Source organism: Rhinopithecus roxellana, chromosome 10 (assembly GCF_007565055.1).
Source record: "Rhinopithecus roxellana isolate Shanxi Qingling chromosome 10, ASM756505v1, whole genome shotgun sequence".
NCBI classification, from domain to species: domain Eukaryota; kingdom Metazoa; phylum Chordata; class Mammalia; order Primates; family Cercopithecidae; genus Rhinopithecus; species Rhinopithecus roxellana.
The window spans coordinates 94092671-94105075 of record NC_044558.1 but is presented as its reverse complement, the minus strand read 5'-3'; the positions used below and the strand labels follow the sequence as shown (position 1 = coordinate 94105075).

General features: G+C 50.7%; 1 protein-coding gene across 1 annotated transcript in view; it reads left to right on the top strand.

Annotated features, from left to right (window-relative positions):
* The first annotated feature begins 254 nt into the window (after positions 1 to 254).
* Positions 255 to 12405, top strand: part of ALDH2 (aldehyde dehydrogenase 2 family member) — a 43527-nt gene continuing 31376 nt past the window's right edge. The window contains exon 1 of the mRNA XM_010378906.2: positions 255 to 458. Within this exon, the coding sequence (XP_010377208.1) occupies positions 345 to 458 (114 nt within the window). The 5' untranslated portion in view covers positions 255 to 344. The remainder of the gene's footprint in view (positions 459 to 12405) is intronic.

Here is a 12405-nt window from a genome sequence, read left to right as displayed (position 1 = left end):
GGTCAGGGTCGCCCTGGCTCGGGCCTGTTCACATTGGGATCAAAGGCACACTTTGGGGGCTCGACCAAGGCGAGCTGCGTTCGCGGGGCCAGGTCTTTCCGCACACGTGGAGGGCGGTGGCGGGTGCGGAGGCGCCACGCGGGCCGGGAGGCAGCCAAGGGCAGTGGATACCTAGCGCCACCCGCTCCGCCTGCATCAGCTGCGCGCCCCCGCCCAAGGATGGGGAGACGCGGCCCCGCCCCCGGCCCGCCCCCGCCTTCCCATTGGCGGTCGCGAGGGGCGCTCTTTGGCCCTGAGCCCCTAGCCCTGCACTCCGTCCGCTCGCCGTCTGCTAGCCTGCTGCCATGTTGCGTGCTGCCGCCCGCTTCGGGCCCCGCCTGGGCCTCCGCCTCTTGTCAGCTGCCGCCACCCAGGCCGTGCCCGCCCCCAACCAGCAGCCCGAGGTCTTCTGCAACAAGGTGAGCCCCCCAGCCCGGCTCGCGCTTTGTTCTCCGGCCGAAGTTCCCGCAGGCCCCGCACCGCCGTGGGCCTCAGTGTACCCATCTGGGGCTCGAGGGGCTTGCAGAGGCTGAGCTGGAAGCACATCTACCCCTTCCTCTCCTGCAAGCATTTTAGCCCCTTCGCCGCCTCTGACAGTCCCCGCCCCGTTTCCCCTGACTTGGGCCCCCGCTCCGTCTTCGCCCAGCCTCGGTCTGTTTTCCAGCGCCAACTCTCGGGATTCCGTTCCCCCCACGGTCCTTGGCTTTCGGGTCTCCGCGGGGTCCCCACCCTCAACCACTCAGAAGACGCGGCCAAGTCCCTCTTTGCGGGAACTTTGTCTTTTCCTTGGTCATCCCCTTTATCCCCTGACTCATGCCCTCATCCAAGGAATTCAAAAGGAAAAACCAGGAAAGAGGTGATTTGCAGCCAGCGTTCTCCAGTTCGCCAAGGGCGAGGCCACGCCAGTGGGCGCTCGACTGCTTCCATCGCTGGGAGTGGGGAATCCTGGAGGACCTTAGGCCCCAGGGCGCCGACCCCAAGGGGTGTCCGCGGCTTGCAACGCCGGCTTCGACCAAACCAAGGAGGAGCTTTCCAGGATAAAACCGATTCCCGTGGTCCATTTATTGATTGCTCAATCAGTAATACTTTGGAATATTTTTTATTTTGATCTTTGAGTTTGGGCAAAGTTCTAGACTTCACAGAGGCTGAAACTGGTAATGAAAGAGTTTGTTTTGTTTGTGCCAGTGCATGTGGGCTGCTTTCTCTGACTTAAGCTTTTTCTCCTATAAATGGTAAGGGGCTCAGAGGGTGAGGTTCACACAGGTCCTCATCAACCGGTCACTTCATAGTTAATCACAGCTCCTGTCCTCTCTGCACAGCCTTTGTGCCTGGCACTGTTCTAAGGGTCTACCTGTTTTGCAATTTAAGGTAATTCTTACAACAGCCTCAGTAGGTAGGGACTGTAATTCTCCATTTTATAGATGAAGCGACTGAGTTACAGAGAGGTTTAGTGACTCACCTGAAGACCAAAGTCAGTGGCATAGTTGGGGTTCACAGCGGAACGTCCAGGAGTAAGCCCCTGACCAGAACATTCCATAGTATGTTGTGACTCTGGGTGGGAACAAAGGGAACACCGATCCTCTGGGACTGCTGCTGATTTGGGATGCTGTAGAGCTGGCTCCTAGCCAGCTGCTTTCAACAGCACACCTGCTGGTCTGGACCTGAGTGTGGCTGCAAATCTGGATATAGGTGATGGGTAAAGCCATATGCATGTGATTTTAGGGGATGTTACAAAAGTCATTTGCAAGGGAATTTTTAAAAGGATAAAATAAAATGTCTTTTGTATAACATAGGCTAAAAAGGCAGCAGCTGTGGCTCCCTTGGCAGCCTGTGCAACTGAGGAGTTCATGCTTGGAAGACTTGAGCATCAAAAGATCTAGCAGAGGCCAGGAGCAGTAGCTCATGCCTATAAATCCCAGCATTTTGGGGTGAGGACTTGAGCCTAGGACTTCGAGACCAGCCTGGGCAACAGCAAGACCCTGTCTCTAGTCTCTACTAAAAAAGTAAATTAGTCAGGTATGGTGGCACATGCTTGTAGTCCCAGCTATATGGCAGGCTGAGGTGGAAGGATCCCTTGAGCCTAGGAGTTCCAGGCTGCAGTGAGCTATGATTGGGCCACTACACTTAGTCTGAGCAACAGAGCAAGACCCTGTCTCGTAAACATCCTCAAGGAACAGCCATCACACTAGGAACCCTTGTGGCCACAAAATCTGATTAAGATCTTTATCCTTCATCACATGCAGGTGAGGCAGCTGGGTCCAGAGGTACACTGAGGCCCTTGGGTAACACTTCCTGTTCTGCAGATTTGCTCTGTGGGTGTAGGCTGGAGGAGTTGAGCCGATTCCCGTGGTTGCTTTTCTTTATCAGACTTTTTGAGATCATTAAAGTAACACATGCCCACTGTATAAAATTGCAGAGGACTGACAACTCTCTGGACCCAGTCGGCCAAGGTGGTTCATGCCTGTGATCCCAGTGCTTTGGGATGCCAAGGTGGGAAGATCGCTTGAGGTTAGATGTAAGGCTTCAGTGAGCTATGATTGTGCCACTGCACTCCAGCCTGGGCAATGGAGCAAGAACCCATCTCTTAAAAAAATAAGTAAATAAACCTCTCTGGATACCCCATTGTACTCCCTCCAAGAGCACTGTGAACAGGTAGGTGTGTCTCTTGTAGACATTTTTTCATTTACAAGTGCCTGCAGCAAGAGAGAGAGAGAGAATGCAAGCACACCAGAATTTTTTTTTTTTTTTTAACATAAATGAGATGCAACCACTTATATTCTGAAGCTCCCCGTCTCACTGAAAAATGTACCTGGGTTATCATTCTGAGTACGTTCAGATCTTATTTAACCCTTTCCAAGGACTACAGAGCATTCCACTTTGGCGGCACCACGCTGGAACTGGCCCTCTTAGAGCCCCCTGGGCTGTTTGCTGTGTGGCCTTGATGCCGACTCAGCAGGAAAGAGGGATGTTGTGTACAGCGGTGGACTCTGCACCTCAGCTGCCTCATCTGTAAAATGGGGTAAAATGGTTGGGTGCAGTGGCTCACACCTGTAATCCCACCACTTTGGGAGGCTGAGGCGGGTGGATCACGAGGTTGGGAGTTCGAGACTAGCCTGGCCAATGTAGTGAAACCCTGTCTCTATTAAAAATACAAAAATTGGCCGGGCGCGGTGGCTCAAGCCTGTAATCCCAGCACTTTGGGAGGCCGAGACGGGCGGATCATGAGGTCAGGAGATCGAGACCATCCTGGCTAACATGGTGAAACCCCGTCTCTACTAAAAAATACAAAAAACTAGCCGGGTGAGGTGGCGGGCACCTGTAGTCCCAGCTACTCGGGAGGCTGAGGCAGGAGAATGGCGTAAACCTGGGAGGTGGAGCTTGCAGTGAGCTGAGATCCGGCCACTGCACTCCAGCCTGGGTGACAGAGTGAGACTCCGTCTCAAAAAAAAATAAATAAAAAATAAAAATACAAAAATTAGCCAGGCATGATGGCGCGCCTGTAATCCCAGCTACTTGGGAGGCTGAGGCAGGAGCATCACTTGAACTTGGGAGGCAGAGGTTGCACTGAGCCGAGATCATACTACTGCACTCCAGCCTGGGTGACAGAGCGAGACTCCATCTCAAAAAAAAAAGGGGGGATAAAATTCCATCTACATCACCGAGTTGCTGGGAGGACCAAATGGGGTGAGGCTTCATGGCCGTTGGTGCCTCCATATTGATTGCAGCCTTAAGCAGGAACTGGGATAATAGTGACACTGTGAACTTGCAGTATCTTGGTGATCAAACTCCATTTGATATGGATGCTGTTATATTTGCAGTTTGTTTCCTGAAGGGGTGAGCTAGGTTGTGGTAAAGTAGAATGGGAGTTTGGGGTGAATTAAAACTTGCATCTTTATTCTTACTCTCTCTTTCTGTTTTTGTTTTTGTTTTGAGACAGGGTCTCTCACTGTTGCCCAGGCTGGAGTATAGTGATGCTCACCGCAGCCTCAACCTCCCAGGCTCAGTCAACAAATTACCCTCCTACTTCAGCCTCCCAAGTAGCTGAGACTACAGGCGTACCCCACCACACCTGACTAATTTTTGTATTTTTTATTTTATTTTATTTTATTTATTTGAGACAGACTCTTGCTCTGTTGCCCATGCTGGAGTGCAGTGGTGTGATCTTGGCTCACTGCAACCTCCACCTCCTGGGTTCAAGTGGTTCTCCTGCTTCAGCCTCCTGAGTAGCTGGGATTACAGGTGCCCACCACCACGCCTGGGTAATTTTTTTGTGTTCTTAGTAGAGATGGGGTTTCACCGTGTCGGCCAGGCTGGCTGGTCTTGAACTCCTGATCTCAGGTGATCCACCTGCCTTGGCCTCCCAAAGTGCTGGGATTAAGGCGTGAGCCACTGTGGCCAGCCTAATTTTTGTATTTTTTGTAGAGATGGGGTTTCGCCATGTTGCCCAGGCTGGGTATTGAACTCCTAGGCTCAAGCAGTCTTCCCTCCTTGGCCTCCCAAAGTGCTGGGATGACAGGTGTGAAGCACTGAATTAAAGAGAGAACTGACAGAAAGGCAATTAAGGATGGATTTCCCAGCCGGGCGCAGTGGCTAAAAAAAAAAAAAAAAAAGCATGGATTTCCCAAGGGTACGTGTGGTGGCTCACAGCTGTAATCCCAGCACTTTCGGAGGCCAAGATGGGAAGATTGCTTAACCCCAGGAGTTTGAGACCAGCGTGGGCAACATAGCAAAACCCCATCGCTACAAAAACTCTTTTTTTTTTTTTTTGAGACGGAGTCTCGCTCTGTCGCCCAGGCTGGAGTGAGTGGTGCGATCTCGACTCACTGCAAGCTCCGCCTCCCTGGTTTACGCCATTCTCCTGCCTCAGCCTCCCGAGTAACTGGGACTACAGGCGCCCGCCAGATCGCCCGGCTAGTTTTTTTGTATTTTTTTAGTAGAGACGGGGTTTCACCGTGTTAGCCAGGATGGTCTCGATCTCCTGACTTCATGATCCGCCCGTCTCGGCCTCCCAAAGTGCTGGGATTACAGGCTTGAGCCACCGTGCCTGGCCGCTACAAAAACTTTAAAAAATTAGCTGGATGTGGTGGTGAGCGCCAGTAGTCCCAGCTACTTGGGAGGCTGAGGCAGGAGGATTGCTTGAGCCAAGCAGTTTGAGGCTTCAGTGAGCTTTGATCTTGCCACTGCAGTCCGTCCTGGGCAACACTGCAAGTGTACATGGGCACCGTGCAGAAATGTTCATTGCAACTTCTTGTATGTCAGTAAAAGCTTGGGAAATAAGCCAGCTTGAGCTCCATTGGGAAATAGATGAACACCTATGTTACAGTTATAGTAGGGAATAATTCTCTGCATGTAGCAGTTACAAATCATTGGCTGGACCTGTACAAATAATGTATCTCAAAAAGAATATGTCAAGGAGGAAAAATGTCCAGTACTCTACACCATATGAAACCATGAAAACTGCAAAACAAAATTTTATATTGCATGTAGATAGACAGATCTCCATAAAAAATATGTAAGAATGTGCTGGAAGGAAAATTCTCCTTGCTGTGAGGGTGGTTACTGCCTGAGTGGGCAAGACAGGATAGGGGACAGGCAGGACAGGATAAGGGTAGTAATGAACGGGGACTCTGGCTTCATTTAAATGTTTGATTTCTTTAAAAATTGCGCAGCACAGTGGCTGATGCCTGTAATCTCAGCACTTTGGGAGGCTGAGGCCGGCAGATTGCTTGAGCACAGGAGTTCAAGACCAGCCTGGCCAACATGGTGAAACCCCATCTCTGCTAAAAACACAAAAATTAGCTAGGCATGGTGGCCCACGCTTGTAATCCCAGCTACTCAGGAGGCTGAGGCAGGAGAATCACTTGAACCCGGGAGGCAGAGGTTGCAGTGAGCCAAGGGAGAGTGAGGCCTAGCAACAGAGTGAGACTCCGTCTCAAAAAAAAAAAACAACAAAAAGAAATAGATTTAGGCAGGCTGAGTGTGGTGGCTCACGCCTGTAATCCCAGCACTTTGGGGGGCCAAGGCGGGCGGATCACCTCAGGTCAGGAGTTCAAGACTAGCCTGACCAATATAATGACACCCTGTCTCTACAAAAAATACAAAAATTAGCCAGCATAGTGGCATATGCCCGTAATCCTAGCTACCCTGGAGGCTGATACAGGAGAAACGCTTGAACCCAGGAGGCAGAGGTTGTGGTAAGCTAAGATCACACCGTTGCACTCCAGCCTGGGAAATGAGTGAAACTCCGTCTCAAAAAAAGAAAAAAAAGATATAGATTTAGGCAGCCCAGAGAGTCTGGGGGTGTCACTGGGCCCCACCTTGGTTACTTCTGCTTCTAATAACATGTTTTTTTTTTTTTTAGATGGAGTCTTGCTCTGTCGCCCAGGCTGGAGTGCAGTGATGCGATCTCGGCTCGCTGCAAGCTCCGCCTGCTGGGTTCACGCCATTCTCCTGCCTTAGCCTCCCGAGTAGCTGGGACTACAGGCGTCTGCCACCATGCCCGGCTAATTTTTTTTGTATTTTTAGTAGAGACGGGGTTTCATCATGTTAGCCAGGATGGTCTCGATCTCCTGACCTTGTGATCCGCCCCCCTCGGCCTCCCAAAATGGTGGGATTATAGGCATGAGCTACCGCGCCCGGCCCATGTTTTTAATCAGAGAACACAAATGGGCATTCGGTACTTCCTGCCTGCCCAGAATCTGTAGGACACACTTGAGTTTCAGGTGATGGGGCTATAATAATGTTTGTGTTCCTGAGGTCAAGTTGAGTTGAGAATGTACCTGTTGTGGACATGGATATGTATCCCCTGCTCCAGTAATCATGATTATTCATCACCTATTTTCTTTCTTTTTTTTTTTTTTTTGGAGACGGAGTCTCGCTCTGTCGCCCAGGCTGGAATGCAGTGGCGCGATCTCCGCTCACTGCAAGCTCCACCACCTCCTGGGTTCATGCCATTCTCCTGCCTCAGCCTAACTAGAAGCTGGGACTTCAGGCACCCACCACCACGCCCGGCTAATTTTTTTGTATTTTTAGTAGAGACGGGGTTTCACCGTGTTCGCCAGGATGGTCTCGATCTCCTGACCTCGTGATCTGCCTGCCTCGGCCTCCCAAAGTGCTGGGATTACAGGCGTGAGCCACCGCGCCCAGCCTCATCACCTATTTTCTATCAGGCCCTCTACTGAGGACTTCTACCTGCATTTCACCCTTCATCCTACCTGCAACTCTATAAGCCATATGTCTTATATGCTGTCCCATCTTGCAAGTGAGGAAACTGAGGCTCAGGGAGGTCAAGTTCACATTAAGTATAACTAAGGGCATGCTGTGTGAAGGTTGGGCAGGGCAGAATTTGAAGCCCACTTTCAAACTTATAACTTAGTGTGAACTTGACCTCACTAACTGATGATCAGACCATAAGAATGTATTAATAAACATTTAAGGGACAATTGAACAGAATTTTAAAATCAGAGAGGGGGAGCCATGTTTGTATTGTTCACTTTTGCATTCCTGGCACCTAGCACCTTGGCATAGGATCACTGTTGGGTAAATATTTGTTCAATAATGAGTGGTTGCCATTTATGAAACCATGTATACTGTTTTGTGCTCCAGAAGTGAGGTAAAGGGTTGCTTAATGGGAACCCAGTATTTCTACTCAAAAGTGCCTTATTGCAAAGTATTTGGTAGTTTAAAAGAGTGGGAACGTGGGGACGCATAGGGAGTGGTGAAATTGGCCCAGGGACAGTCCATTGCAGGAAGATAGAGGTTGCCAAACTGTAAGCAGAATGACAAGTTGAAACCGCGCCTGTCTGGCAAATAGTCCAGAGTAGAATCGAACCTCCATCTTTGAAGTGGTGAAAAAAGGCCCTGGGGTGGAGGAGTGGGGTGGAGGGCTGGCGTCGATTAGTCTTTTTTCAGGAGTGTCACGAGCAAGCCTGGGGAGATGGCTGCCCCTCGCCTTGATCCCCAACTAACCTGGGGTTCTGGATGATGTGTGGGGAAGAGGGAATGTATGTGGCATTCCATGTTTGTCTTGGACTTTACTCCCTGGAATCTTGTAATACAAGCAATGGCATCTGCTTTCCATCAGACTTAATTACCTAACAGCAGATTAGCAAGTGAAAGAGCACATGCCGTTGGGATCCCAGGCTGCAAAACCCCACCATTAGCTTGCACACTCTGGGAAAATAAGGTGTTCCAGGGACGGGGATTTCCTAGGTAACATGCCCAGTTCTTTCATGCTTCAAAGCTTGAACTGAAATCTTTCTAGAATGTGTCCTACCTTCTTAAATCAGAACTAATGAACACAGTTTAGCCTTTCATTGGAGACCCTGGGCAGATGATAACCACCTGTTGTCTTGAGGTCTGGGGGTGGTGGCCGGAATTTCATTCTCTCCTGGCCTTGGTCTGGCCTCCGCCCCCAAGGTCCAGCTGTCCTGCTCTGGGTACTGACCCTGTCCCAACTTCTGAGCCCCTCGGCCACCACCATCACCACTAAGTCTTTGCCTGGCATGGAGAACAAGATATCCAAGGTGAAGAGGGATCCTGTTACCCTCTAACTCAGTAGTTCTGATTTCTACACAGTAATCTGCCGCATGTTTGCAAAAACGCATGGGAAAGGATTCGCCACAGTTGTTGCTGGAATGATGATCACTTGCCCTAAAAGTGCATTTGTAGGAAATCGTTAAATAAACCATGGCCTGACCGTGTTGAGGAATGCTGTGTGGCTTAACATGAGGCAGAGCTGCCTGTGGAATAATGTCCAAGAGAAACTAACTGAGAAAAACGGGTTAGCAAATAGCTAGTCTATTACCCCCACTTAGAAAGGACACAGCAGTGTCCGGATTCCCCGGTCTCCTGGGTCCTCCCAGCACCAAGTGCAGATCCTGGCACACAGTGAGTAGAATTACGAGCCCCTCCACTCTCCCCTCACCTACACCCTGCAGCCATATCAGCCCATTCAGTTCCTCCTGTCCCCAGGGTCTTGCTAGCAGTCACCCTTCAGGTCCCCGCTTAGCGGCACCGTCTGACCCCTCAGCTGGCCAAGCCTCCTTCTGCTTCTCACTTGCTTGGTTTTGCTTGTTTACCGCGCCCTCTCCTCACCAGGACTTCAGCTCCCAGAAGCCAGGACTTGGCTGTTGGACTTCCAATGCTGGAGTGGCCAGGGCTGTCAGTGAAAGCTTATGGAATGCGTGGGTGAATGAATCCAACTTTTACAAAACAAAGTGAGACGTATTTATTAAAATATGTAGGAATTAGAGTGTTTTGATAGAAAATCTTTATGTTTTGCCAACAGTCTAGATTGAAAGTGTCAACTCCAGACATCACTCTGCTTCTAGAAACTATAAAGAGGAAGTGGGAGCTAGGACGCCCCCACCCCGCTCAAGAGTGTTATGTGTGTTATGTAAGTCGAGCTTCGGGTTTCAGATCAGGAGGTTATAAAGCATCCCACCCCGCCCAAGAGTGTACGGGTTAAGTGCATTATGTAAGTTGAGTTTTGGGTTTCGGGTCAGGGGGTTATAAAGCATTTGGCCCAGAGTCTGCCCTGGTGTTTATTCAGGAGAGCTGCTCCTCACTTGAAGCAGAACTTTGGCAGAGACTCAGTGTGAGAACAGTTCCTACCCAGCCCCCCACCGGGGAGGGAGGCCACTGAGTCTGGCCCTAGGAGAAGGGAAATGGGAAATGTAAACCAGGGGACGTGTCCAGGGTCCTACTCGGCAGACCCAGGTTTATCTTATCAGTGGAGAAGGGAGAGTGGGTTGTTGAAAGTGCAGCCTAATTCAAGGGTGAAGAGTGACTGAGAACATTCTGGGCTTTGAAAGGCAAACATGCCAGGGAGTGGTCTTTCCAGGATCCTAATCTAAATCAGAGGGGCCAGCGGAGCGAGGAAGGAGTGGGGCTGGTGGGGCTTTAGCCAGACTGGCCCACCTCTCCCCTTCCTACTTCCTGATCTTTGCAAAATAGAGTTTAAAATCCAGGACAATTTAGTAAGCTTTGGTGCAGGGAACAACATAAAGAGTATAGACCTGGCCCTCGCTCCTAAGAATCTTTTTTTTTTTTTTTTTTTTTTTTTTTTGAGGCGGAGTCTCGCTCTGTCACCCGGACTGGAGTGCAGTGGCCGGATCTCAGCTCACTGCAAGCTCTGCCTCCCGGGTTCACGCCATTCTCCTGCCTCAGCCTCCCGAGTAGCTGGGACTACAGGCGCCCGCCACCTCGCCCGGCTAGTTTTTGTATTTTTAGTAGAGACGGGGTTTCACCGTGTTAGCCAGGATGGTCTCGATCTCCTGACCTCGTGATCCACCCGTCTCGGCCTCCCAAAGTGCTGGGATTACAGGCTTGAGCCACTGCGCCCGGCCGCTCCTAAGAATCTTTAGGCTATGACAGCTGCAAGATCTAGAACACTGCACGACCCCCTGCGGGCAAGGTCCTAGTTTAGGAACTGAACATCCTTTCTTGCATTTAACCTTCACATGCCGCCCCCAGAAGTATTCGGTGAGACATCTGGGAAGTGAAGGGATTTGCGCAGGGTCAAATCTGTGAGGGATGGAGCCAGAATTCAAACCCAGGCCGGGCACGGTGGCTCACGGCTGTAATCCCAGCACTTTGGGGTTCCGAGACAGGAGGATCACTTGAGCACAGGCATTTGGGACCAGCCTGGCCAACATGGTTAAAGCCCATCTGTACAAAAAATACAAAAAAATCCCACCTTTATTTAAGAAAAAAAATTCGGCTGGGCGCGGTGGCTCAAGCCTGTAATCCCAGCACTTTGGGAGGCCGAGACAGGTGGATCACGAGGTCAGGAGATCGAGACCATCCTGGCTAACACGGTGAAACCCCGTCTCTACTAAAAATACAAAAAAAAAACTAGCCGGGTGAGGTGGCGGCGCCTGTAGTCCCAGCTACTCGGGAGGCTGAGGCAGGAGAATGGCGTGAACCCGGGAGGCGGAGCTTGCAGTGAGCTGAGGTCTGGCCACTGCACTCCAGCCTGGAAGACAGAGCGAGACTCCGTCTCAAAAAAAAAAAAAAAAATTCAAACCCAGATCTGTTTGGCTTTGAGGTTGGTGCTTTTTACAACATGCAGAATCAAAAAAAAAAAATTTTTTTTTTGAGACTCTGTTGTCCATGCTGGAGTACAGTGGTGCCATCTTGGCTCACTGCAACCTCCATCTCCCAGGTTCAAGCAGTTCTCCTGCCTCAGCCTCTCTAGTAGCTGGGATTACAGGCAAGTGACACCACGCCCAGCTAATTTTTGTATTTTTAGTAGAAACGGGGTTTCACCATGTTGTCCAGGCTGGTCTCGAACTCCTGACCTTAAATGATCCACCTGCCTTGGCCTCCCAAAGTGCTGGGATTACAGGGATGAGCCATTGTGCCTGGCTCAGAATCAAAATTTGAAATCAACCTGTGTTGAGTCAGTAAGTAAACCATAAAGATGGAGATTCAGGAATCAGAATTCCAGCCTCCTCGAAGGCAGACCTGGGCTATGGCTGGAGGTTGGAGTTGGAAGAACTGAGGAAAGAACACAGGCCTTGGAGTCCCAAAGACCTGCCTTCAAATCCTGGCTCTGCCTTTGCTGCTGTGTGACCTAGAGCCAAGTGGCTGGACTCTTCTGTGCCCAGCATCCTCTGCTGTGAAGTGGAGAGGATGAAGTTCACCTCCTAGGTTTGCTATGAGGTTTAAATGGGAACAATCCAAGTACACAGAACCGCTGGTGCGGGGCTACTGCTTGAGGAGTAGCTAGTGAATGTTAGCCGTGTCCATGACACGCAGAGGGCTAAGTGGACTTCCTCCCTCTGTAAGGGAGGAAGGAGAAGCTTGGGGACAGTACAAGGCCAACCAGACCTACTTCCACCCAGCCCAGCCTGGTGCTTCTCTGTACTCTCCTAACCCTGCTGACCCAAGTACTTTGCTGCGAGTCAGTTGCATGTGAGGCGTGAACCCTGAGCCTATGCTGCAGGGGGAAGAAAAGAAGGACACTCACCCAACAGCTACAGGCTGCCTGCCCGCCCCCCACGCCCGTGAGCCCCCTTCTTCCAGCAGGCAGCCCTGGGAACTCCCTTCTCCTCCACAGGCACCCAGAGGAGGAGCTGACTCTCAGAGTCGGGGAGCGAACACCCAGGGCCTGCTGCCCAGGCATGGCATAGTTCAACTTGAACTTAGGTCTGGCAGTCTCCTGACTTTGAACCTGAGCTCTTTATTGCCCTGCCTGTCCCCACACTGGAAACGACCCAGCCTTCCTGTGGAAAGAAAGAAGGGTGCCATTTCCCTAAAGATTAATGATAAATCAACTAATATGAAACCACACAAGCATGCCTCCAGAACCCTGGTTAATGTTTACCCATGTTCTTTTCCGGTGCCAGAGCCTTTCCTGTG